General features: G+C 40.4%; 1 protein-coding gene across 3 annotated transcripts in view; it reads right to left on the reverse strand.

Moving 5' to 3' along the window:
- Positions 1-23250, reverse strand: part of LOC124155730 (transcription factor AP-2-beta) — a 419283-nt gene that overhangs the window by 207612 nt on the left and 188421 nt on the right. For all 3 annotated transcript variants that reach the window (XM_046529793.1, XM_046529792.1, XM_046529794.1), the window contains one exon: positions 22095-22397. In XM_046529793.1, the coding sequence (XP_046385749.1) occupies positions 22095-22397 (303 nt within the window). The remainder of the gene's footprint in view (positions 1-22094; positions 22398-23250) is intronic.

Below are 23250 nucleotides of genomic sequence, written 5' to 3' on the forward strand. Positions count from 1 at the left end.
GAAAATTATTAAAAGCAGATAAAAATCACCCATATAATTTCGAAGAATATTTACTATCTAAATTATCTTTTGATCCAATCACATTATTACACTAAATCATCCCCTTCATCAGGGCATAAAATGATGCTGTTGCAATAATAATAATCTCTTTAGCTATTTGAAGTATGAAATAAAACATTCTACAGCAAAATTACCATCGATTGTCGCGACTCGTCATCTTAATCCAGGCTTGAATGACACTTAGGCTAACGTCTTCCACCACCTTGCCCTAGAACGATAAAATACGTGCCGAAGGAGGGGAGATAGCTCCAAGAAAGGTGTAGACAGGAGAGCAAACGAGTAATGATCGACCTAAACCTCCCAAAGCCCTTTCGGTTAGCACCTCATCGGCCTCCGACGCCGCAGCCCGGGGCGAGAGGGCGCGATCAGCACGATCGCGGGGCGGGCTGATGCCCCAGGGCATCGGGGCCAGGCGCTCCAAACGCATTCCACCCGTCCCATCGGACGAGATTCGAAGAGTTTCTTGAACTCTGGGGATAATTTTCGAGTCGAATGATACGTTTGTGCTCTCTGCCTCTCCAACCACACACAGATATGAGCTTCTCTATGGCTCGTAACGCGAGCGATGACTGCCATTTACGGGTAAGAGAAGCAGGAGGGAAATCTTTTATGCTACGGATATCGGAAGAAGGGATCCAGGATATCGTAACGGCAGAGGGAAATATAACTTACTTCTTCGGTGGTTTTACAGAATACATGTGATAAGAGTCTTAGAGAACGGCCTCGCTTAATTAAGACAATGCCCTAAATACTTTTTCCGGTCATATTTTATTTTCTTTCGCGAAAAATAATTAGTTTGATACTAACGCCATCGCCTTAAAATTTTCGGAGTAATGTAAGTTTATCCAAAGAATAAACCTCTTTCTCAAGCATTAAAAATTTTACCGAAAAAAATAGAGGTGTTAATTTATTAAAAACTTTTGGGGTAACCTGATTCCCAAAGTCCCATAGTTAAGACGTATGTCAACCGAAAAGTTTTAATTATTCACATATTGACCGCGAAAGTCTTAACCATTTGTAGAGAAGTGAAGTTTTCGAGCTAATATTAGCTACGGCATAAGGTTCATTGACAATCTTACGTCCCTACCCTGACTTGGATGATGAATGAGTAGATTCCGATTCCATATTCCCTCTGAGATTGGTAAGTATGCCCTTCAATAGGAAGGTGCTACAATATCAAGATTAATCTATTTTTCACGTTATTTCTGAAAATATTTATTAAAATTCCCAGAATGCCTCTACATTTTTAATCCATAGCCGGGTTCATTTTTATTGGTCCTTCTAATATCACTTCCTTACTCAATATCAAATTATAACTCTTCAAATCACCCCAATTGACGTCAAGAAAACCATTTTGTGAGAACAGAACGGCCTACTTTATACATTAAAGATTGCCTTGATTCATTTATTAATGAATTGGTGAAGAAATCACCGTTACAGACCAACTTGTCCACTTTGTTTATTCTCTCTGTCAGATTGAGGAAAGAAGAATGCGCAAAGCAGGGGAACATTTTTCAACGCCATACAAAAACAAACCGCGGAAACGAGAGTCTTAATCGGTGAGGGATGCATGAAAAGAGGCGATGGAGGAATAAATAAAAAGTGTGGGTCACGAACCTTCCCCGTCATGGTTCTCCATCATCTCCAGCAAGAAGTAGAGACGTATGGATAACAAATTGGGAAGCGTCAGTCTCTCTATAACATTTTTGAGGAAAAAACGTAATTTATCTTCTGATTTTGCCGCAGTTTTACGCTCGAAATTTTAATTCAGCATCGAAGGAACTTTTAAACGTAGGCGCTTCTAAATTAGAAATTAACGGTACATTTCCAGTCATAATTCGCTAGCAACTAGTCTTAGCATACGACCTAAAAGCATGTAACATATTATTACACTGAACAATAAGATTCTGGAGAGAAATATTTATAATCTGCCTGACAATATCACTACGTTTCTTCAATAATGTCCATATTAACTTTGATGACTTTGCATCGAAATTTCCTTAAATATTAGAAGGTTCAAATACACAACTAAAGCTCATAACAGGGTCCCTACTCATTATTGTACGCTAATATTTCTCAATTTCTCTTTTTCGACAGATATTTTCAAAGATTTTTAAAAGCAGTAGAATTTGTGGTGAATATATTTCTTGATTAATGGCAATGAACTCTTCAGTAGTGGAGAGAAGGCGGAAGATACCTACATGCGTGTCTCAGCGGATTTTCAAGGTATACCTGTTGAGACTTAAAAATTGGCCATAATTTACGATGGACCCCGAATCCACCATTATTTACGAAGCTTGAATTATTTCGTCGGCTTCCTCGCTCAAAATGGACAGAAGTAGCGTGCCATTTTATTCCGATATTAACCGACGCGCGTGAAATTCGACAACAGCTTTCACTTCCGAAATCCAGCACGCAATTGAAACTGTGTATTGGAGGCAGGGATTCTGAGCAGTTCTCTTTAATTTCGGGATGCATCTTAACAACGTAACATTCATGTTGTAAATAAAAAAAAAACCTCAAAAGAGACACCATTTGCCTAGAACCGAATAAGGCAATTCAAATAAAGCATTAGTTCATAGTTCTGTCGTATAATAAATTGCACCTATCAATCCTCAGATTAAGTAATTGGGCAAATACGTTATCTACGGCTAAGCCTACATTTTCAATGAAAGAGGAACAATGCAAACATCAATTTGAGTTGATAAAGAGAGATTGTATGAAACACTGAGATACAAGGAGGTTGTGGATTTTGCGGGAAAATGAGATACAAGGACGAGATGTTTTGATTCCCCTAAATGTGACGCTTATTGATATTTATTCCGATTGACCGCTTCCCAAAGGTCCTATCAAATGGATTCAAGAGCAAAAATCTGTTAAAGGACCCTTGATAGTCTACCCGTATTCTCATAATTCTGAATTTGCTTCAGGCAAACAAAGGAAGGATGGGTAGCCGGAGCAGTTCGGTGCGTAAGTAACGGTAAACGTGACCTTGCGTCATTCTCAGAGAGCAGAGGGATATACCTAGCAGGCTGTCTTATTCGGCGTTGAAAGGCGAGATTTGTGGGGGCAAATTGGTGAGGAAACGGAATAGACTGGGAAGCGATATTTGATTTTCGTACGGATGACTGGGAGTGAACGTTTTTTTTCCGAGGTGGGGCAATTTTTTGCAACCTGATTTCATCCTGGCGCGTCCGGATATTGGTGGAATTCTTGCCAAGACGTCTGCAGTCTCCGCACAACGGTGATCCTTTTTTCCCGGAAACAACTTTTCCCGAGTTTTCGTGGATTAAGACAAAATACTAATGGATTCAGAATTCCACGTTTCCGGTCGAGCCAAAGAGGTCATACAAAAAGACCAAAGTGAGATATTCTTTTTAAAGCTATTAGTATCCAATCTCTTGCTCCACTGCTGCGCGTTATTCCCAAATTTTAATTTTTTAGTAATTTTAGTGCAGTACGTAGATTTTTGAAATAAAAACTGCCAAACCTAAGACTCTACCATCTAGTGTATTTTCTATGCATTAAATCGTATAAAGAATTTTTTTTTCGAAGATATTGACCCGGAATAGTGCGTCGGCAAAATAAAGGACGATCAAATTTAAACAGACTTAATATTTAGTTTCCCGCAGTTCCACGAAGTTTCGAGATTACGCAATATTACGTCATTAGCAAAAAAACGAACTCCTGTTTATTTATGATGTAAAAACGAGAACGATTATGTAATGCTTTACCTACTCCTCAGAAGCCTCGGTTCCTATTCATGCCAAAAATTCAAAAGTAATTATATTATGGAGAGTATGAAGGGTCATTTTCATCCTATTTAAAGAGAAAATTATTTCTGGGCTCTTTTTTTGCACATTTAAGCCTAGAATCAGGCAATAATAACACGATATTCGTGATCTGTATCACATTTACGAGGAATAAAGACAAAAAAAGCTTACTCTACCTCTTACACTGGATTTTTAGCGATTTACAAGTGATTTAATTTTACAAAAAGAGAACTTAAGTGGCATCACCAAAAAACAATATAACTGAAGTTTCAAGCGAAAACTAGCGAAAATTCCGATTTCTCCCCTGAAATGTGTATCTAATTTCATTTTAACGAGATTACTTGCGAGAGGAGCTGCTGAACCATTACTTGCAGAGAGCCAACTCATCAAGGTAAAAATTGAATTGTATCCATTTCCAAAAAGAAATTTAAAAAACCAAAGTTAGGGAGGCAACTACATTGTTTGCGACGGAAAAAAAAGACCAACCCGTCAAATAAACGTTTGAAGGCAGGGCAAGAGTGGCAGAGTGAGAGAATAATAAGTATTCAACTTCAGACTTGATTGCTTGGAGAAGCAGGCCGTGACTCACATTGTGAATGAAGTAACACACGGAAAGGCCAGAAGAATAAGATTGGAATGAGAGTAAAGAACCATCTCCCTTTTTACGGGAGCAATAGGGCGAGATATTGAACGAAATGAAATAGCTACTGAGTGTATTGAGAAGATGAGGTGAATGACCAAGCGTAGTGTGGAGATAATGAAAAGTATTTCTTTTTTGTAGGATAAAAATGTTGTCAGTCAATCGAAGGATCCAGCAACTCGAAAAGAACCTATTCTGGGTGCAAATAATGGAGAGTGTTGTGTATAGGAGCGGAGATGGATCCCTGAATGCAAAAGGAATCTGAAAGGACCATCTCTCCTCAACGTCCATAGCCAGAGCAAACATCGAGAGTTGCTTTTAATTATTTTGAGAGCCACTTCCATACTCTGACGGATCAACCTTTTCGGGAGGGATCCTGATCCACCACAATGCCACAACACGACCGACTCCGCAACGGAAGTAAAAACCGATTTCGGACGAAATAGCCAAGGGGGACTAGGAAACCGCAATGGGCGAAAATTTTCGCTCGCAATAAAAAAAGGTACGGTGAATCATAATGGAAGCGGCTTTCCACGCGACCGGAGAGGTTGGTAATGCTTTTGCGAATTAAGTGGTTTCGAGGCGGGAGAGATTGAAAAGTTCCGGGGACAGTTGAAACACGCTATTCGCAGAAAGCAGGTGTATACCATCAGGGAAAGTAATTGCACATAACATTGAGCAACTGGGAATTATGGGTAGACTTCCAACCGGGTATAAAGCACATTTAGGTGAAAAGATTGGCAAAACATTTTGGGAAGTCGTTTATTTTAACGAGATACAACCTTTTCAGCAAATCTTACGACTGTTCCGTTCAAGAGAATGAAAAATTTCAGCATAAGCTGAGTATAGATAAAATAAAAAAAAACGCTATTCCATACGATGCCTTTATTCTTTCAGGGTTTACCAATAGTAAAATACCAGAAAAGTACTGCTCAAGTTTTCCTGTCATCTAAAACCTCAGTCGCCATATTGCAGAGGAAGTTCCGAAAACAGCTGTTGCGAATAACAAGAAACAATAGATGGTTGATTTTATCATACTAGGAAATATTGAAGCTGCGGAAGAGCAAACAGTAGGATATCCCCCAGAAAATTTTGGTGAACCTACTTTACACATGAAAGTTTCAAGTTACAATGCGCTATAAAATAAAACTGATGCGGTGTGTTAAGCCTAACATTTGTGCACCAAATATTAGAATGAAAATGATAAAGCTAATGACTGTAAGGAAAATTAAGGCAAGAGAGATTTCTGGGATCGCAATGAACATAGCCTAGACCACACATAAGTACCTAACATTGAGCTATAGAGTTTTAAACGGAAATCGTATCAAATCAAGAGAAATGTTACCACATCCCACTTTCAGGTTCCATTTTAAGTATATCGTAGAAGATACCATTGACAGACATGAAACATGACAGAGATATGAACTGTGACCTAGTATTAATAAAGTAAACCTTTATCAAATCACAAATTTGAATCATATCATAAATTAATTGAATGAAAACTGAGGGCCTACGCACATGAATGAGCAGTCTAACTTGGCCTGGGTTTCCAAGAATGTATACTTGAAAGGAAACTCAAAATCCCAAAGACTCAATCTCACTAACGTAAGAGTAAATTTAACTATTTTATAAAACCTGAATACGCGACATAGTAACTTTTTTAAATTTCCGACCCACGGCAAGAGTTTCGATATTCATCATCCAATGAAAGAATGACGCTGCACTTTGCTGGCTTGTCAGGACAGAGCGACCCACGTTGAAAATATATTCGAAAGATTCAATTCTCGATGAGTCACGCAATCGACTGGAGTACATATTTAATTCCCCGTGATCTCGTTATAGATCATGGCACAATTATATGCACATGCTTTTCACCGCGAGAAAATTGAATGGATGAAAGAAATGCAAGATTGAATTGGCGTGAAATTTAGCAAAGAACAGAGCACGACAGTTTTGACCAAGGAGACATGCTCCAATTTTTTGAGGGAACTGTTGGAACTTTATCAATTACCAAACTCCGGACGCCAGCAACTAAATCTTAGTAAGCCAGAGGAGGATAAGGGTAATACAATAAAGGCTGTTTCTTTCCACTTGACCTCACACATCTGTGATCGAAACTTGGAATAATAGCTCATGAAAAGCCGTTGACCGCAACTTTAATCTGAATTTGTATTCACTCGAAGACCCATTCAAGACCCTAGTAAGCTTGAATAAAAAATATTTGCTTCTAGACAACTTTTTAGCAGGTGCACCGTAGTCTGACTAAGCAGAAATCCCTCGTTTCACTTTTATAAATGCTGAAGAACTTTCTAAATCTACGGCCTAAATTTTCAAGTAGGCTTGAAATTAGCGATTAGTGTTCCTCTAAAATATCTACGAACTTTCAGTTTAACCAGGTGCCCAATTAACGTATCATTATGGCCCTCCAATTTAAATTTCAGAATAGAAAATATAATTTGGATGGCCATGACTTGTGACGAAGAAAATGAAAAAGGATTAAACGTGAGAAGTTGTTTCAAACGTAGGCCTGCATTTCGTCTGAGAAAGTGGTAAAAATAAATTTGTGCATTGTAGGGCTGGTTATGCTGGTAAACATTTTAAAATGTTGGGAATTCAACGTGGTATCATGAGAGTTAAATCAAATTGAAGGTTGCAAATGAGCCTGAAATCAATAAAATCTATTATGACTCTTAGATAGGGCCAAGAACATGTTCCATCTCGGCATCAAAGGAAAATCCCTAGAAAAACCATAGCCAATGTGAAGAGCTGCAAAAGACTAACGAAAATCCGGATTCTAGCCACAGGCATGCATTCCTTTCGTCTCAATGTAAAAAACTTCGCCTTTGCCACGAAGGATATTAAAAATGTAAGATAGTAGCTGTCGGGGGAGTAGTGCTGCGGTGCACGAACTCTCTGGCTCCCCATCCTTCTTCCCCTACTAATATTTTTTTCCTCAACCTCTTGGCCTTTGACACCTTCGAGAGGGAGCAAGTGTATTAATGGCCTTCAGGGGATAAGGTGGTCCGAAAAAAAACAGCGGGGGAAGGCGAGAAGCGAGTTTGGGAGCTGCAAGATTCGAGACTGATACATTCACGGGGGCAAGTCCGGAATCATGATGGGAACGTATGGAAAGAGGGGTCTGGGTCGAGAGTGAAAAATGGGGGATCGCAGCTAAAAAAGGGCACATATCAGAGTTACAATGAATTAACTAACAATAAGAAGATTTAAAGTATTGGGGACAATTCGAAGAAGACAATAAGGCAATCGTTGCGATGGTAAACTTAAAAATTACACTGAATCCAGAGAGCTATGATTGCAGTCAGATCAAATTCAAGATTATATTTGTTACTGAAGGTGAGATTTACAAAAGCTTACAATTTTTCTAGACAGACCAGATAAATTTGTGGCATCACATGAGGTCACAAATAAAACAAAATAAGTATTAGATAAATAATTCCTAATCGTTTAAAATATATTCTCCAATTATTCTCGACAATTAATGAAAATCATGGTGAAATGAAACCCAAACCCGAATGAACCCAAGTTTCATACCGAAAAGCTATGGACTAAACAACTTTTGTGAATCTCATAGAGAGTTATAACCCTGGTTGAGTTTTCCAGGAAATCATTTTATTGAACGGGTTGAGTTGTGGCATATGGAGGTTGACTGGAATAAGGTATTGACTGGGAATTAAAGATAATTACAGCATTTATCGTGAGAGTGTTCGGACCTATTTAGAGGCAGTGATTCCTTCTCAATTTAGGGGTATAAAATGATGACACTAGACATAATGTGGTTTTAAAGTAAGTACAATAGCTTTCGGTTGGTATTTAACACAACATTTAAGAAACTGTGAGCAATTAATAACTAAAATCAAGAGCTAAAATATTTCACTATCACTAATCAGTAAGAGTATACTTAGCAGTTAAAAAGAGAGATCCATTACTATGTATTACAAAGTTTGCATTTTTTACGCCTAAAAATATATTTTACAGCAAATATATTTTTAGGCGTAATAACACGTTTTTATATCCTTTGAATATAACATGTACTGATATCAATGACCCATTTTCGCTTTCTATTTCAATGACCTTGGATTAAGGCTAAATGTAACACCTCACCAATATAATGCGGACGAAATTCACCACAATTTTATAACTTCACCCTCTACCCCTCCAAAAAAGTTACCCGGACACCAAATTAGATAAAAATCTTTATCGTACATCTCGAAGTAATTCTCTTCACGCCCGTTTCGAAAACCTTCGATAAAGGAGACCTTTATTCATTCTCCGCACGTTTATTATTCATGAAAGCATACTATCCTGGAATGAATAACATCTGTAGTGCCACTAAATTTGCAAACAGGTGCATAAAAGATTATCTCGGTCCCATACATATATATAGTCCATTTATCAGGCAGTTAGTAGTATGTAAAATAGATCGATTCTCGCAGAGGTGGGGTGGTCGGCCTCTTGAACTTTTTCAAGAGCCCATAGCAATCTGGAAGGAGCGGGCTTACATGCGGTTTCGTCGAAGGGTCTCGTAAGGCATTCGACTGAGGAAGGGGGGGGGGATATACCGAGGGAAATGGGAGGGAGACGGGCCGACCTCATACACAGGTGGAGTAAAAATCCGGCACATTTACATCACATCAACGCGGTTTCGGTAACATTTTTTTTCGACGGGGCTTTGGTGGGTAGAAAATACGGCTGCTGAATTCTGGTGAGGCAGGGGAGCCTTCTTAAAAGCCAACAGATTTACGGCCTAGGGTAGTCCAGGCGGGGAACTCCTCCTTCCCCCATCACCGCAGTCATCCTCCACTGTATGCTGCTCTTGCTTTTTGAACCTCTTAAATCTCCCCAAGGAGACCTCTTCCCAGCTTCCACTAACCCCATTTTAAACAATAATTGATGCAATGGAAACCTAGATTCAAGGGGAGTGCATCTAGGTGGCCCAATTCCTCTCATTTACAGTGCTATAAAATTACATCGGCATTTACCCATTATAACCCAATGCTGCTTCTAAGCAGCATCTAAAAAGTATAATTTTTCTGCTCTGTATAGGAAATATCTAAACTACGCACTATTTTGTGACGTAAATTGTAATGACGAAATATTTAGCTGCCAAGATAATTTTGATGGAGTACAAAATTTTCAAGTTTGCAAAATGAAAAATCTTGAAATTTGATTTCTCCCAGATGCAGCTCTGGGTTAGAAAGGGTTGAGATCCCGAAAATCAATCTCGCGATGCCTCCTTTGAGTTATTTCAAGATGGCCAGGATTTCAATTACCCAATTCCATCCCATTGAAGACTGATTTCTGTTGCCACTTCGGTTGCATTTCAATCTGTTTTAAAAAATGTCCCCAGTGCGATGATGATTGTAATGTGATCCACTTTTTTTTCCAATATTTTGCAGTATAGTGTTTGTAAATGCGAGGAATATCTCGCAAAAGTAATGAATTTGATGGATCTCAATCATCATGTACAAAGATTTCGGTAGACACCCCTAATTATACCTTATTTTCCCGTGCAACTCGGATCGCTTTGTCCGTCAGCGACACGAGCGGAGACTTTTGTAAACCCATTTAAATGTGCGTTGAGTAACTACACATTTAGAAGCCGACTTGAGGATCCTCTGTTGTAATATTCATGTCTAGAGTGCTAGAAGAAGCTGATCTTTAGGAGGCCCTGCAGCATTGTCTCCTTAAATCTGACGATATGCTGCAAGACGCTTCAATGATCTTCATCGTCCAGAAGATGCGTCTCATTCACCTTCAATGACAAAATTACACGGTGTAAGACCCGAAACAACATGTCATTCCACTCCAGTCCACATTAAGGTTATTTCTAAAATTTTATATAGATCTTATATTACATATTGAAATCGATACCGAATTTGGTGGAGTTTTTGTTCACTTTAGGAGGAAGACACGAAACTAGGTGTTCTGGCACCTATACATCTAATTTTTTTCAGGCATTCCAAACTTATGGCCTTGCTTTATATTGTGAGAATACAGTTTGTAATCACACACTTTAATTGGGAGTAAAATTTAAAATATGAATCGATTAATATAATTTCAGTTTGCCAAAAGGCTGATTTATTTCACCTTAAAATTAGAAAGTAAAGTGGCTGTTCGCAAGAAAAAGACGCAAGCAATTACCTGACAAGATGTGTTCGATGGCTGCCATGAGTAAATTTGCCAGCGTACTAAGTAAGTGCAAATTAGGTAAAATATGTCTTTGATACCAAATGGAGACCGTCAGACTTAGGGAGTATATAGAGCAGATTAAAACACGAATGACGCGAACACAATATCGTCGAGTAACCTCCAAACTTTCTCACCGCACCTCTGACCTCAAGGAGTCCTATCTCTCCGCCCTAGTCATCCCTCCCAAAGGTTTCTTCAAGGTTCTTATCACCCTATTCGCCCCTGACTTCCCAATGCCACCCCATCCATCCTCCCATCCGTCCATTTCCTCCTCCCATACCCCATCCATCAAGTACCTTCGCTTCTCCCCCCACGAAAAAACTTCATCCGATAGCTATCGCCATATCGCGAATCTTCACCCTATTTTTTTACTCTCCTCTCTTCCAGCCAAATCCTTTGGCATCTGCAATTTCTACCCGTCCTCCCACGCTTTGCCATCTCTCTTACTTATGGCCCACTGTAAAGGCACGGGGCACGTACTTGCACAATCTGATGTGCGTACGAAGGCGCATTCAAAATTACGCCGTGTAAAGCGGTAAATTGCTGGAACACATGCGAGAATGCGTGGACGTGAGATGGCAAAATAGCTCCTGTTATAATTTCGTTCATGCATTCGCGCGATTCTATGCCATTTTAGAAATTAATGCAGTTCTAACCTGCGCAATCCTGTGCCCCGTGTAAAACGGCCTTAGCAGCAACGTCGGAGGGGTTGTGCGATTGATCTGATTTGCGACTATTGTGACTTGTAATTACCAAGTATAAGAATGTCTTGAACGCAAATTCCACGGTTATAGCTGTTTACCACCCAAACTTAGGGAGAAAGATTATATATGATTTTCCCCTAGTTAATTTTACCTCATATTTTAAAAAGGTATCGGTTGAGATAGTAATATTAATGCCGAGGAGCTTAATTTTTTCAGAAGTAAACATAAGAGGTTAATGTGAAAAATGTCTCCCAGTATATTAAAAATTATATAATGCACCTCCCAGGTATGACATCTCAAATGTTTTGACGCTTTCTTCACCATATGCTATATTGTTGTAGACACGTTTCAGATGGAAGCAAGACTCGCTGGACCATACCCTCACCGTGGAAGAACGGAAGTTTCACCCGACAAGGAATCACCGAGGCCCGGACGGGACGCATGTCTACGAGAGCTTGAGGAGAAGATTGCCGAAATAAATATGGAAGGAGCAAATGAAGGGGAGACATTCCGCATAAATTATGCGGTGGCTTCCGAAGAACGCAACCGTCTTCCGACCCGATCCCCGCCCATTTCCTTCCCCCGAGAAACTCTTCCCCCTCCTCATCGGCCTTAATTTTTGTGTAACCCCTCCCCCTCCCACCACCAAAAACATCTCAAAAATCCCCCTCTCTCTCCTTCCATTCCATCCACCACCCAACCCACTCTCCTGCCCTATTCTTCAAAGAGTTTTCCCATTCCTCGCCTCGTACCCTCATAAAAAACCCCTCCTCCGCCGGGAAACTCTGGGTCGAGGTGAGGGGACGGGAAGCTGAGGATCGAAAACAAAAGCAGGACGAAAATGGGGAATAAAAATTGAAAAAAGGACGAGAGAGCGGGAGAGAGATTATGTTGGAAGCTGGTTATTTCCCGCTGACCAATTAGAACTCCTTTCCCCCCACCTCTCATCCACGGAATGTATATTTTCCGATGCGCCCTTTTTTCTACAGAGGTGACTATTTTAATGGCGGAATCGGCCATCTCCCCACTCCCCGGACATCAAAATCGCCTCCCAACCACCCACTTGGCCTCTGCTCCTACCTCCAACAACAATCAGCGACCATGCGGCAATCAACAACCTCTTCACGAGGATTTGGTTATTTTGATGGTAAAGATATATACAGAAAATAGAACTCACTCCCTGCCGTACAATTAAAATACTACTTTAATGGTGTTATAAGCTTGATCGGGGAAGATTTCTAGTAATAACTAAGGTAAACTTCTTGGAAACGTTTAAAAGCAATTGATTTATTAAAATAAAAAGAATAATTCACTTAATTCTAAAACTTCAAAGTTGTCTTCTGACTGCCCTCCTAACGATATGGACTGACGTTGAATCACACGATATCATATTGTTACATGACCGAAGCAACTTTTCACTCATGAACTTAATACCCCGTCTACAAAATCACAAATAATAACATGAGAGGCCTACGGATTTCTCTTTTAATCAATCGTTTCGGAAAAAGAGAAAACTATAAGCGAGCCATCTTTTTCGTAATCTAACTATCAGCGAGGTGACGATTTGCTTTTCAATAGAGAGAATACAAGTACAAATTACGCAAAGGAAAAATGACTTAAGACACATTTTTGAATGCTTAAAGCAAATGCATTTTCGGGAAGCTGACAGGTGTATTGCCGTGTCGGTTATCGTATCCGACCTCGTATTGGTCGGGATATCGTATGTGATCGTAAGGATGACAACAGTCTTTCCAGGGCTCAGCCTGCTTTTTTACGAGGTAAATAAGTGAATAACACATTTTTACTAAAAATAACACCTCAAGTGAATTATAAAGTCCCCAAAAGTATATGATAACAGTGAAATATAAAAGTAAAGGTTTGTTTCCTTCAATTTCCGTCAGAGAAAACGCGGAATAAATTTTAATAATTGCCATTGTAAATGTGTGAGGAGATTAATAAGTCGAAAACAAATGAGTCGGATTGGTACGCATCTCGGTAATTAACATAGAGAGTTTGTTTATGGCTTAATCTCGCGATCTAATGACATATTAAAAACATATACGTTACTGGCACTATCAATAACTAGTTGATATATTATAAAATCGTTTCAGGCTCGATTTTCTAGAAGTTCAATATTTCCATGATAAAAGAACAAATGGTAATTTTCACACTTTTAATTCAAAACTCAACAACCAACCATGGTTTCTACATATAGTGTCATTTTAAGGTAATCAGGTTTACCTCGGTTGTTGAGTTTTGAATTAAAAGTGTGGAAATAACCATTTGTCTTCTTTTATCATGGATGTAGCTGCAATATTGTAATTTTATTATTTTAAACAGTAGGTAGTGATTTCTTCAAGTAATTTTTGAAAATCCCTTGTGGCGTTTAATTGATTTATTCGTTATTTATGGTTCCAATGGGGTTGATAAATATTTACACGGTGTAAATGATATTCTCTGTGTGGCGAAAAAAAGAAATTTTGGTTATAACGTGCAATGCAGACGCTAAATTCCACTCCGATACCTTCCGTTTCCCAAATAACCCTTCACGCGACGACTCGCCCATCTCTCCCACCAAACCTCACCGATGTCCACAGAAGCTTTCCCTCCTTCCTCCCCACCCCAGAACACCCTTCATATTTCGATCCTACCACGCACACACGAAAATGTTCTCACGGCGAAAATTAAAAGATGAAATAGGAAGGGGTGGAGTGGAGAGATGAGATTGGAGGATGTGGAGTAAAAAAAAAGACCTCGCCACAAAATGCCCGGAAAAAACGCGCAATGAAATTCAAATGGACCGTATTTAAGCTACTGCTTCCTTTTGATGGGCTCGGTTGAAGAGATGGGGAAGGCGGAAGGGAGGGGGGAAGGTAAAAGCGGAGAAATTGGAGTGGGGACTTCTCCGAGGTGCCCTCGACCTTTTCTATCTCATCTCAAGCGGTCGTCAAAACTCCCTTTCCGAGCTATACGTTAAGGGATTGCTATCATCAGCATTATTAGCGTTGGAGGGAGATGAGTGACCAAAAATAATTTAACATAAATTTGTATCTAAAAAGGAGCCCAGTATGATGAACACTGGGCAACAGGAGAGAGCCGGTATCAAATCCCTTTCGAAGCTTAGGAAAGCTTCACATAGCACTTTTCTTCTCGTCAGAGCTTCGCGATACTCCGCATTATACTTTAAGTATTCTACCGAATAATATAGGATTACATGGAGCATTTTGCACATCACTTAGACCAAGTTCTCTATCCTACAATTGCACTTCCCTCTTCACCTTCCAATATGATCTGTTCCCTTACAATTTGAAATACCCTATTCTATTCCTTCTCCATCCACGTTTACCAAACCTTTTCCTATTATACATTTTCTAGCTTCCCTTCTCCGCACAGTACTAATTAAAAACAAAAAAGAGGAATACAAAATTCGACTATGGCCTGTTGAGTAAAATCCAAGTTTTTCTGAATTTTTATTAGATTTCATGGTTTTGATCACAATAAATTTTCATTGGAGTTTTCAAATTTTAACACGAATAGAACAATTAATTTTGACAACATATATCTTTAAACTTATTTGCCAAACTGAACAGCCCTTCGTGGCACGATTGGCCCAAGGCAATTTTTCCCCGGAAGAATAAATTACGCAACTGACTATTAAGACTGAGATACGTAGTAAGAAAATAAAACGGGAGTTAAACTGAGGTAATGACTTAATACAGGCTATTTTTAGCTTAAAAGGAGCATTAAACGACTCAAATAATGATGAGAAAATCAACCTTGTAGCCCATGCCAAGTAGACCACTGCGTCGCAAAACGAAGGAATTCATTGAGGAAAGATTGATAAAAGAAAATGTCGTGTACGAGGCCGAGGTAAAAACATTAGAGTGCACATAATAACTTAGTTGTTACAGCGGTGTTGGAAGTAAAATACCTAAAAATATCATGACAGTAATTTTTCAATTCATTTTCGTGCAGCAATAAAAAACACACTATACAGTGCAAATTTTAAGGGGAGAAAATATAACACTGTTACATTTACTACAGATTGAAAAAAATGTCTTTAAAAGGAAGAAAATGAATAAATAAAAACATATTTTTGTTCAGATAGGGTAGGTCGGACTCTGAAAAACTCCTTTGACTCCAAGTGACCTTAACACTTACCCTATCAGTCCGATAGTTGACCAAGATTGCGCGAACAATGCGGGTGATTACGTACTAGTCCGCGGCTAGTCCTGGTGTACTTAAATGAGTTAACAGTGACAATTCCCAGACTTTACTCAAGGATTTTAATTTTATAGACATTCGTCTAATTTCCCTGAGTAGTACCACTCCTCGATCACGGTGATGGAACAGTGAAAGTGATGGGAACACATTCCGGGGAAGTGAAGCAGTAGAGAAGACTGACGCGGAGACATGAACGCGCGACTGAGGAGGGCGGACTCTTAAGGGATAGGATGAGCCCTATCATCTCCCAGCATGGCAGATTGGGGTGCCTCGGGGGGGCGTGTCTGGTATTCGGACGCCGGGAGCGGTTAACAGGACACGAAGTAATAATAAGTAGATAAACTGCCCCGTCTCCCTCCTCCGGCCGACTTGATGAATATTCAGCTCGGCGTTCGCCCCGGCCGCGGCCACCGACGTCCACCCATCCCATCGGACGGTTGCGAGAGAGGGTTTTAATTTGGATCGTGGAGGCCAAGTCGCTCCCGTCGCCCGCGTTAATAATTTTCGGACGAAGCAATCTCGTTTACTTAGGTTTTTACGATAAGTTTTTAACAACTCGGCTAACAAATAAAACCAATTGGAAGAGGTAGATTAGGTGGGGATATGGGTGGTGCCAGAGGGAGGGTGGGTGGGATATCAACCCCTTTGTAGCCTCCACCCCTCACTTCCCATCCCCCGCGAAGCATAGGTATGAGGCCATGCACGTGCGAGATAGTAAGGGGTGGAGGTTCGCGCCCGGCGCGTGGTCAGGTAGCCAACTGCCCTTCGGCGGAACACAAGACGGAATCATCGGGTATCTCCATTTCCTTTGTTTGCTTCTCTTCAACTCTTCGGTTGAGGGATCAGGTCGACGCCGCAGAAATAATTTCCCGGCTGGCAATGAAATAAATCCTCTCATGACTGTGTATAATTGTTCTCGTCCCCAAGCCCTGATGTACGCATTGGTGTGGGGGATGGTGCTCCTACCCCGTGGACTTGGGTTCAAATACCAACGGTGGCAGAGATTTTTCCCAAATTGCCAGATCCCTGTTGGCATTCTATGTGGAAGTCACTTAAAATACAGTACAATACGTTGAACAGTGGTTCTCTTGCATATTTAGTAACTGCCAAGGAAATTCTGATGCTAACTTCCTCGCCAACCTACTCTCAGTATCCTCTTTTATGGCAAAAACGATCGAAGTCGCCGATTACAGTTTGGGAATGGCTTTAAAATTATTCATTATTCAATCAATTTCCCAGATTACCATGAAATATTTCGATGTAATGGTTTCAGCCTGACTAAAAGGCATATTTTTTAGCCTTATTTAGAGTAAATTTAGTAGGTTTTTTCTATGGGACAAATTTCAGGCTCAGGGTACTACCACCGCAAAGTTCTGACAGGTGAACACCCTATCACACTTAAGAAGTCTAGAGACGCCAAGAGAGTATAAACCAGGAATTCTCAGGCATCCCATGCAATTTTTTACTTACACAGCCATTTCACCTCCATTTGACTAGAACACGTGCAAATAAATTATTGCCCTCGCTCAGGTCTTACCTTCCAAGAAAAAATTATTTCCCAGCGAGCTGAAGTCTAAATCCATATCCCGAAGCTATAAGATTCAAATGGAACTTAATCCGTTAGAACAGTCGCACTGCAGACCACTGAGTATAGAAGTAAACAAGAGCAAATACTGGCTTCCGCGCATACGACCAAAATGAAATAGCAACGTCCAAGATCACGTGCCCAATTTTAGGTATTTTATTGGCTTATAATGACGATATCGTTTATAATCATGTTGTTTATTTTGACTTGAAATTTTATTTGAATTAAATTTAACGTTCACGAAGAAGAAGAACTATACGAATTTCAATCAATCTAACTTCTGTCATTTGCCTAGCTTTTTCAATATACTATAACAATAGTTAAGTTGAGCTTTTGATGCTGGTCCTGACAAAGGTTAATTCTTATCCGACTTGAGCGCTTCTGAATATATTTCCTCTGAGCTCCCGACCCAGACTCGCGCATATTACCCGCCAAACCACAACACTTGCGCCCTTAATTCGAGGCGGCGGCACACTGATTGCGACGAAGGGGATGAGGGAGATGTAGTCCACCTGGCCTTAGTAGCGCGAGGATGAAGGATTAGACGCTGAGAGTCCACGGATCCGGGCGATTTATTAGAGTGAGAAGGAGAGAGAGAGAGAGAGGTGGCTGAATAAATGCCCGTGGGGATCACGACTTGTGGCGAGTTGTAGATGAGTAGAGAGATAGACAAGCGACTTCATCTTGCGGAGCTAGATTAAACCCTTTTGAGTCAATTCGTCCACCAAAATTCCTTGCTTTGTGGCTTAAATAAATACTCTATAACCGCATTTAACCAATGGAACCACATATTTACGCATATAGTTGACAATTGTATTGATTGAATACGCTGTAAGTAACGAAGAAAATTAGCCCAATGAGATAAGCGCTAGCAGCATTGGGCATGGAAAATTGAGAAAAACAAGTGCGTAAAGGGGAATAAAATTCTATACCCCTGAACAAGTCGACATGGTTTTGTGCCACCGAAGCTATAAAATTTGCTTTTATGTAAACAGTGAGTAGGCATTTGTATAATACAACATAAATAAAAAACTGGAAACAATGACCCATTTACGATCAAAGTTGACACTCATGCTTACAAAATTGTTATGATTATGTAATTGAAATATTATGCTTGAAGTAAGGTTCAATACACTCCGCTTCATTGACCAACGATTATAAAAATAATAAAGCACAACAAAGAAATGAAGGAGACCCTGACTTAACACTACAATCCTTTTCCTACCGAGCAACTAAGGCCGACAGGAATAACTGGTATCTTTCTGTGCAAAAAAAAGTCAAATTCCCAAAAACCTAAGTTTACACGCAGGACAATATTGAAATTTTTGGTGAGATGGTTAAAATCATCCGAAATTAGGTTAAAAACACAAACTAAATACAAAGATGAGGGTCTATTTTTACAAAGCACAATGATAAATGTAAGTTTGAGATACACCTATCAAATAATCATAGCAGAGATGAAGTAAATCGGCAGAAATCATTAGATTTGCATCCGCTGTAACGACGCCGACTCATTACGATGAATGGAAGACTTGAGTTCGCGAACCTGTTTATGAAGCGAGGAGAGAGAGGGAAGAAAGGAGAGATGAAAAGAAGGTGCGTGAAGCACGCATTGCCGCCTTGGGCCACGTGGGCAGAGAAGAAAAAAAGATGAAGGCGGAGGAGGCGCAGATCTTGAAAGATCGAGGTCATCCGTTCGCCTGGAGCGAGGGAGTGGAGATAGGAGGACACTAGCGCTTCTTCAACGGTGAGGAGGAGGAGAACTAAAAATCTCGTTTTAATGGCGAGCGACAACCAATCAAAGCGAAAATTGGGCCGTCGACCTCTTCTCCGATATTTATTATCGTGTAAGGAGACTTCAAGTAGTTACTAGTAATTCAGCAAGAACACATCAATTCTAAAATCACCTCTTACCTCAAAGCGTAAGTACCCATCTACGTCGTGGGAACTTCATCTAGGATTGACATTGTGAGCGTATTCAGACGAGGGTCTTTTGGTATGCAATCACCCTATTCCGATGGAAAATATCAAGCATTGCTCCCCTGATATTACCTCTCATTAGTTCATAAATTATTATATTTTCAAGACCAGCCTCCAGCGGATTTCCTATTGGGAAGTGGAGTAAAGGACGGCAGAAAATATTTTTGCACCAGCACTGTATTAAGCAGAAGGAAAAATGATTGGCAATGCATATGAACTCACTATCAGAAATATTAAGTTGGGTCGTATATTTCAAGTTTCTTGCTCACACGCAGCAATACGGGAAGGCGCGGCAAAGAATACACAGGGTCACTAAGTTTCCATCATCAGTTGAATGAAACAATGTCCAGCAGAGAGCTTACTGACTAAGGCACTAATTGCGAAACTTGGACTTACAGCAATACACGACTGGAGGTAGGTGTATATATTTCAAGCTCTTACACGGTGGGGAAACGACCAAATCGCACAGTAAACAGGGGAGTATGTATTGCAGATTTTTAGCTACAACAGATTGACGCAATATAGTTCATATATTTTATCAATGCGGAAAAGTAATGCGAGTATGACGTCTGACTCTCAACTTTCCCGATCATGATCAGCTGAGTAGATATTGGAAATACTGCTACTAAACAGCAATCCCTAATTGAAAGCACACTCAAACCGTTAGGCAGAAAGACTGGTGTGTCGGAGGCCGAGATAAAATACGGGAGGATGAGCGAGGGAGAAAATATATAGCCCATCATGCACTGCGAGAAAAATAGGACACTTCATGAGCGTAAGAAATAATCCCGCATAGTGGTGCGGACATAACGCCAGGCTCTAATTGCGTGGGGGGTACATCCGTGGCGAAAAGAAGCAAATTAACCGAGCGGTCCCGTATATCATTTGACTCGCTTCGGAGGAAGGAGAAGAGATGTGAAGTGCAAAGCCGAAACACGGGCGGGAGAACATATGTCTCGGCCGACTCAATATGCAAATTGGTTCAGGCCATATCGCGGAGCAACAAACACCCCGGGGATCGAAGGAGGGACTCCCGGATGGGCGGCAAGCTTTATGTAGGTCCCTATCCGATAGGGTGAGGGAACACGGTGCGTGTGTGTGGAGAGAGGGTATAAAATAGGACGAGAAGGTGCTAGGGTGATGCGAGGCAGGGGTGTGAGAGACGCGCGGGGATGGTCAACGACCCGACCTCTAGCGGCAGACTCTCTTAACGAGCTCGCTCTCCTAACACGTCCGCTGTTTTTGCCCCGCGGATGCTAATGTATAATACGATTCCGACGCCGCGGCGAAGCACTCCCGGCCGAAGATCGCGGCTCGCCTACGTCTGCCCACCCTGCTAAAGGAATGGCACCGGAGCGAACGTATATGGGCAGGTGTGTGTGTCGCCCCACGGAACTCGCCGCATTGGATTTGCAAAAGCTCGGGAAATAGATAACGCATTACACCCCTTTCACCATAACGCTCGCGGATATTTACAGAGAGACAACGGCTACAAACCTCCGGAGAAAATTTGTGGGGAAGTCGCCGCGATTACAATTTGCAAAAGGGCAATTTTCCCAATGGTTTCGTGCAGGGAACAGATAAAATACTGCGAGGCTAAAGCTAAGTCAGAGCACGAGAAGGAGCTTTAAGTGAAAACAAATTCCTGTCAATGATTCTAATATAAACAGATTCGACGAACGGAACGAATAAAATACGAAACTGTACTTCAAAATGGTCGAGAATGCATTCAGTGTTTTGATAGGCTAAAATACATAGACGGCTAACTTTCTAGTTTTAAACTTTTAAAACAACGAAGATATTTCAGGGACAACAAACAGCCCAGGGAGTCAGAAAGCATATTTCAATAGGATATGTTCGCGGAAGCTGCGCGAAGTTTATCAGGAGGAAAGGACATAATATATCGGTGTAATAAACAAATGAGAGATTACTGGAGGGCAATAGCATCAAGTAAGCACCCCAGCAATACTGCAAATAATATTGCGGACTGAAATGAATAAACGACATAAAATTAACTGTGGAAGAAGAGAAATCTAAATGGGCTTAAAATAAAATAATAGAACGTACTCAAAAGAGCTGAGAGATTGGAAATTTCTATTTGGAGTTAATCGCCGACAATATGCAAATATTTCCCTTATTAATAATACAGTAATAAATATTTGAGTAGAGTTAAAAATAAGTGCACGATAAATTCGAAGTTAACTTCAAATTGTATTGCATAAAATAGTTGCGTAGTGGCATTGCGTAAAGTCTGAGTCTAATTAAAATAATTCAGAATATAGAATGTTATATAGAATGATGGCAAAGATTTTCCTGATAATTTATATAATCTACGAGTATATCAAATACATGCCTCGCAGTGAAATAGACATTGTGGTGTCACGCAATTATGGTTGGCCCATGCATGAGGGAAGTTAAACTATCGAGAAATACACAAACTGTATTCTCATTCCTATATTTTGTCGATATAAGTCGTTCAATTGTCACTTAAAACAAGACAATGTTTTCAATGTAGGAATGTGAAATGCAAATATGGATATTTTTGTAGAGAGAAAGGAGAATAGAATAATAATCAATGGCACTTCTTTTGAGATCTTTAAATTAAGGCTGATCAGGAAGCAATAAAGCTGGTAAAGTTGCCTACTGGGAGGACTCAGTTGGAATCATGGCAGCTTTATTATAGATTTGGGTTCAGTAGTACCAAACAATATTGGTGCATTGGAACTTGCTCTTTCCGTTCATTAATAAAAAGGAAATCAGGGAGCATTTCATTTTTAATTGAACGTAAAACCATTTGGACTTTGATATGCTCATCCTCAGTAGATAAAATCTGAACGTGATCCCTGGAGGAGTGAGAAATGAGAGATTGGATAGTGTTGTGGAGAGAAAGAAAGAATAATAATAAAAAAGAAGCATACCTCTTGGCTGACAAGCGATGCGGCGTCCTCGTCGCTGCGGTAGCTGTGGTCGCTGCTCACTTGGTGCGGGTCGTCTGCGGACGAGGAGAGCGGCCCTCCGCCGCCGTGGTGGTGGTGGTGCAGGACGAGGGGGTCGTTGGGGTCCAGGCCCCCGGCACCCGCGGCACCCGGGAGGAGGCGCAAACCGCCTCCGCCTCCACCCCCGCCGCCCCCGCCGCCGCCCAGGTAGTCGGAGCGGCGGTGGTGGTGGTGGTTCGAGGACTCATAGGGGAACGCAGCAGCCGTGGCAGGGTGCATATTCGCCTGCAATCACCAAAGAGAGAGAGAGAAAAAAACTGATTAAAATCAATCGAATAAGCTTCAAAATACGGCAAACCCTTACTTAAGCGGCCGCAGGTAGGGTAAATATGTGGCATTATAAGGAGGTGACCTCTGAATGAAGAAAATAAGTATTTAGTTCCCAGTTATCCTGACATGAAAAGGAAAGAATATACAGTGAAACTTGGTTATAACGGCATCGGCTGTAACGTCAACTCGGGTTTAACGTCACATTTATTACAGACCAGCCAAAATTGAACATTTTATGTTGTACGAAAACCCGTTTATATCGTCAACAAATATAGCGACGCTCGGGTATAGCGTCAAAAATTTTGCGATTCTTAGGTTGCAATAGCGGTAGTGTGATTGTTTTATGTCCCAAAGTTCATAAAAACCATGTGTAGAAGTGAATATCATTTTTTTATTAACGTTTTTTTATTATACATATTCCAATGTACGAGTAGGTTTCAATAAACAGTGTTGTATATAGCAGAAAATTTGATTTTTACTTTGTCCTTTCACTCAGATTTAAGGCTGCTTTTTTATAACGTCACTCGGATATAACGTTAAAAATCTTCTGGTCCCTATGATGACGTTATAACCAAGTTCCACTGTATACTTATTTATATATATCTTCTTCAGCAGCTACTGAGCTGGGAGTTGGAGAAGCAAACTTTACACAGTGAGCAGGTTGATGTTCCCAAAAATGAAATGAGATTAATCAGGTAAATTATCTACATGAAACTGACATGAATTGCTTTTTACATTTTAAAATTTTATACTAGCAAAAGGTCTCATTTCACTGAAAAATGCGATTAACTTCATCATGAATTGGCTT

The sequence above is a fragment of the Ischnura elegans genome, chromosome 3, assembly GCF_921293095.1.
Source record: "Ischnura elegans chromosome 3, ioIscEleg1.1, whole genome shotgun sequence".
Classification (NCBI taxonomy): domain Eukaryota; kingdom Metazoa; phylum Arthropoda; class Insecta; order Odonata; family Coenagrionidae; genus Ischnura; species Ischnura elegans.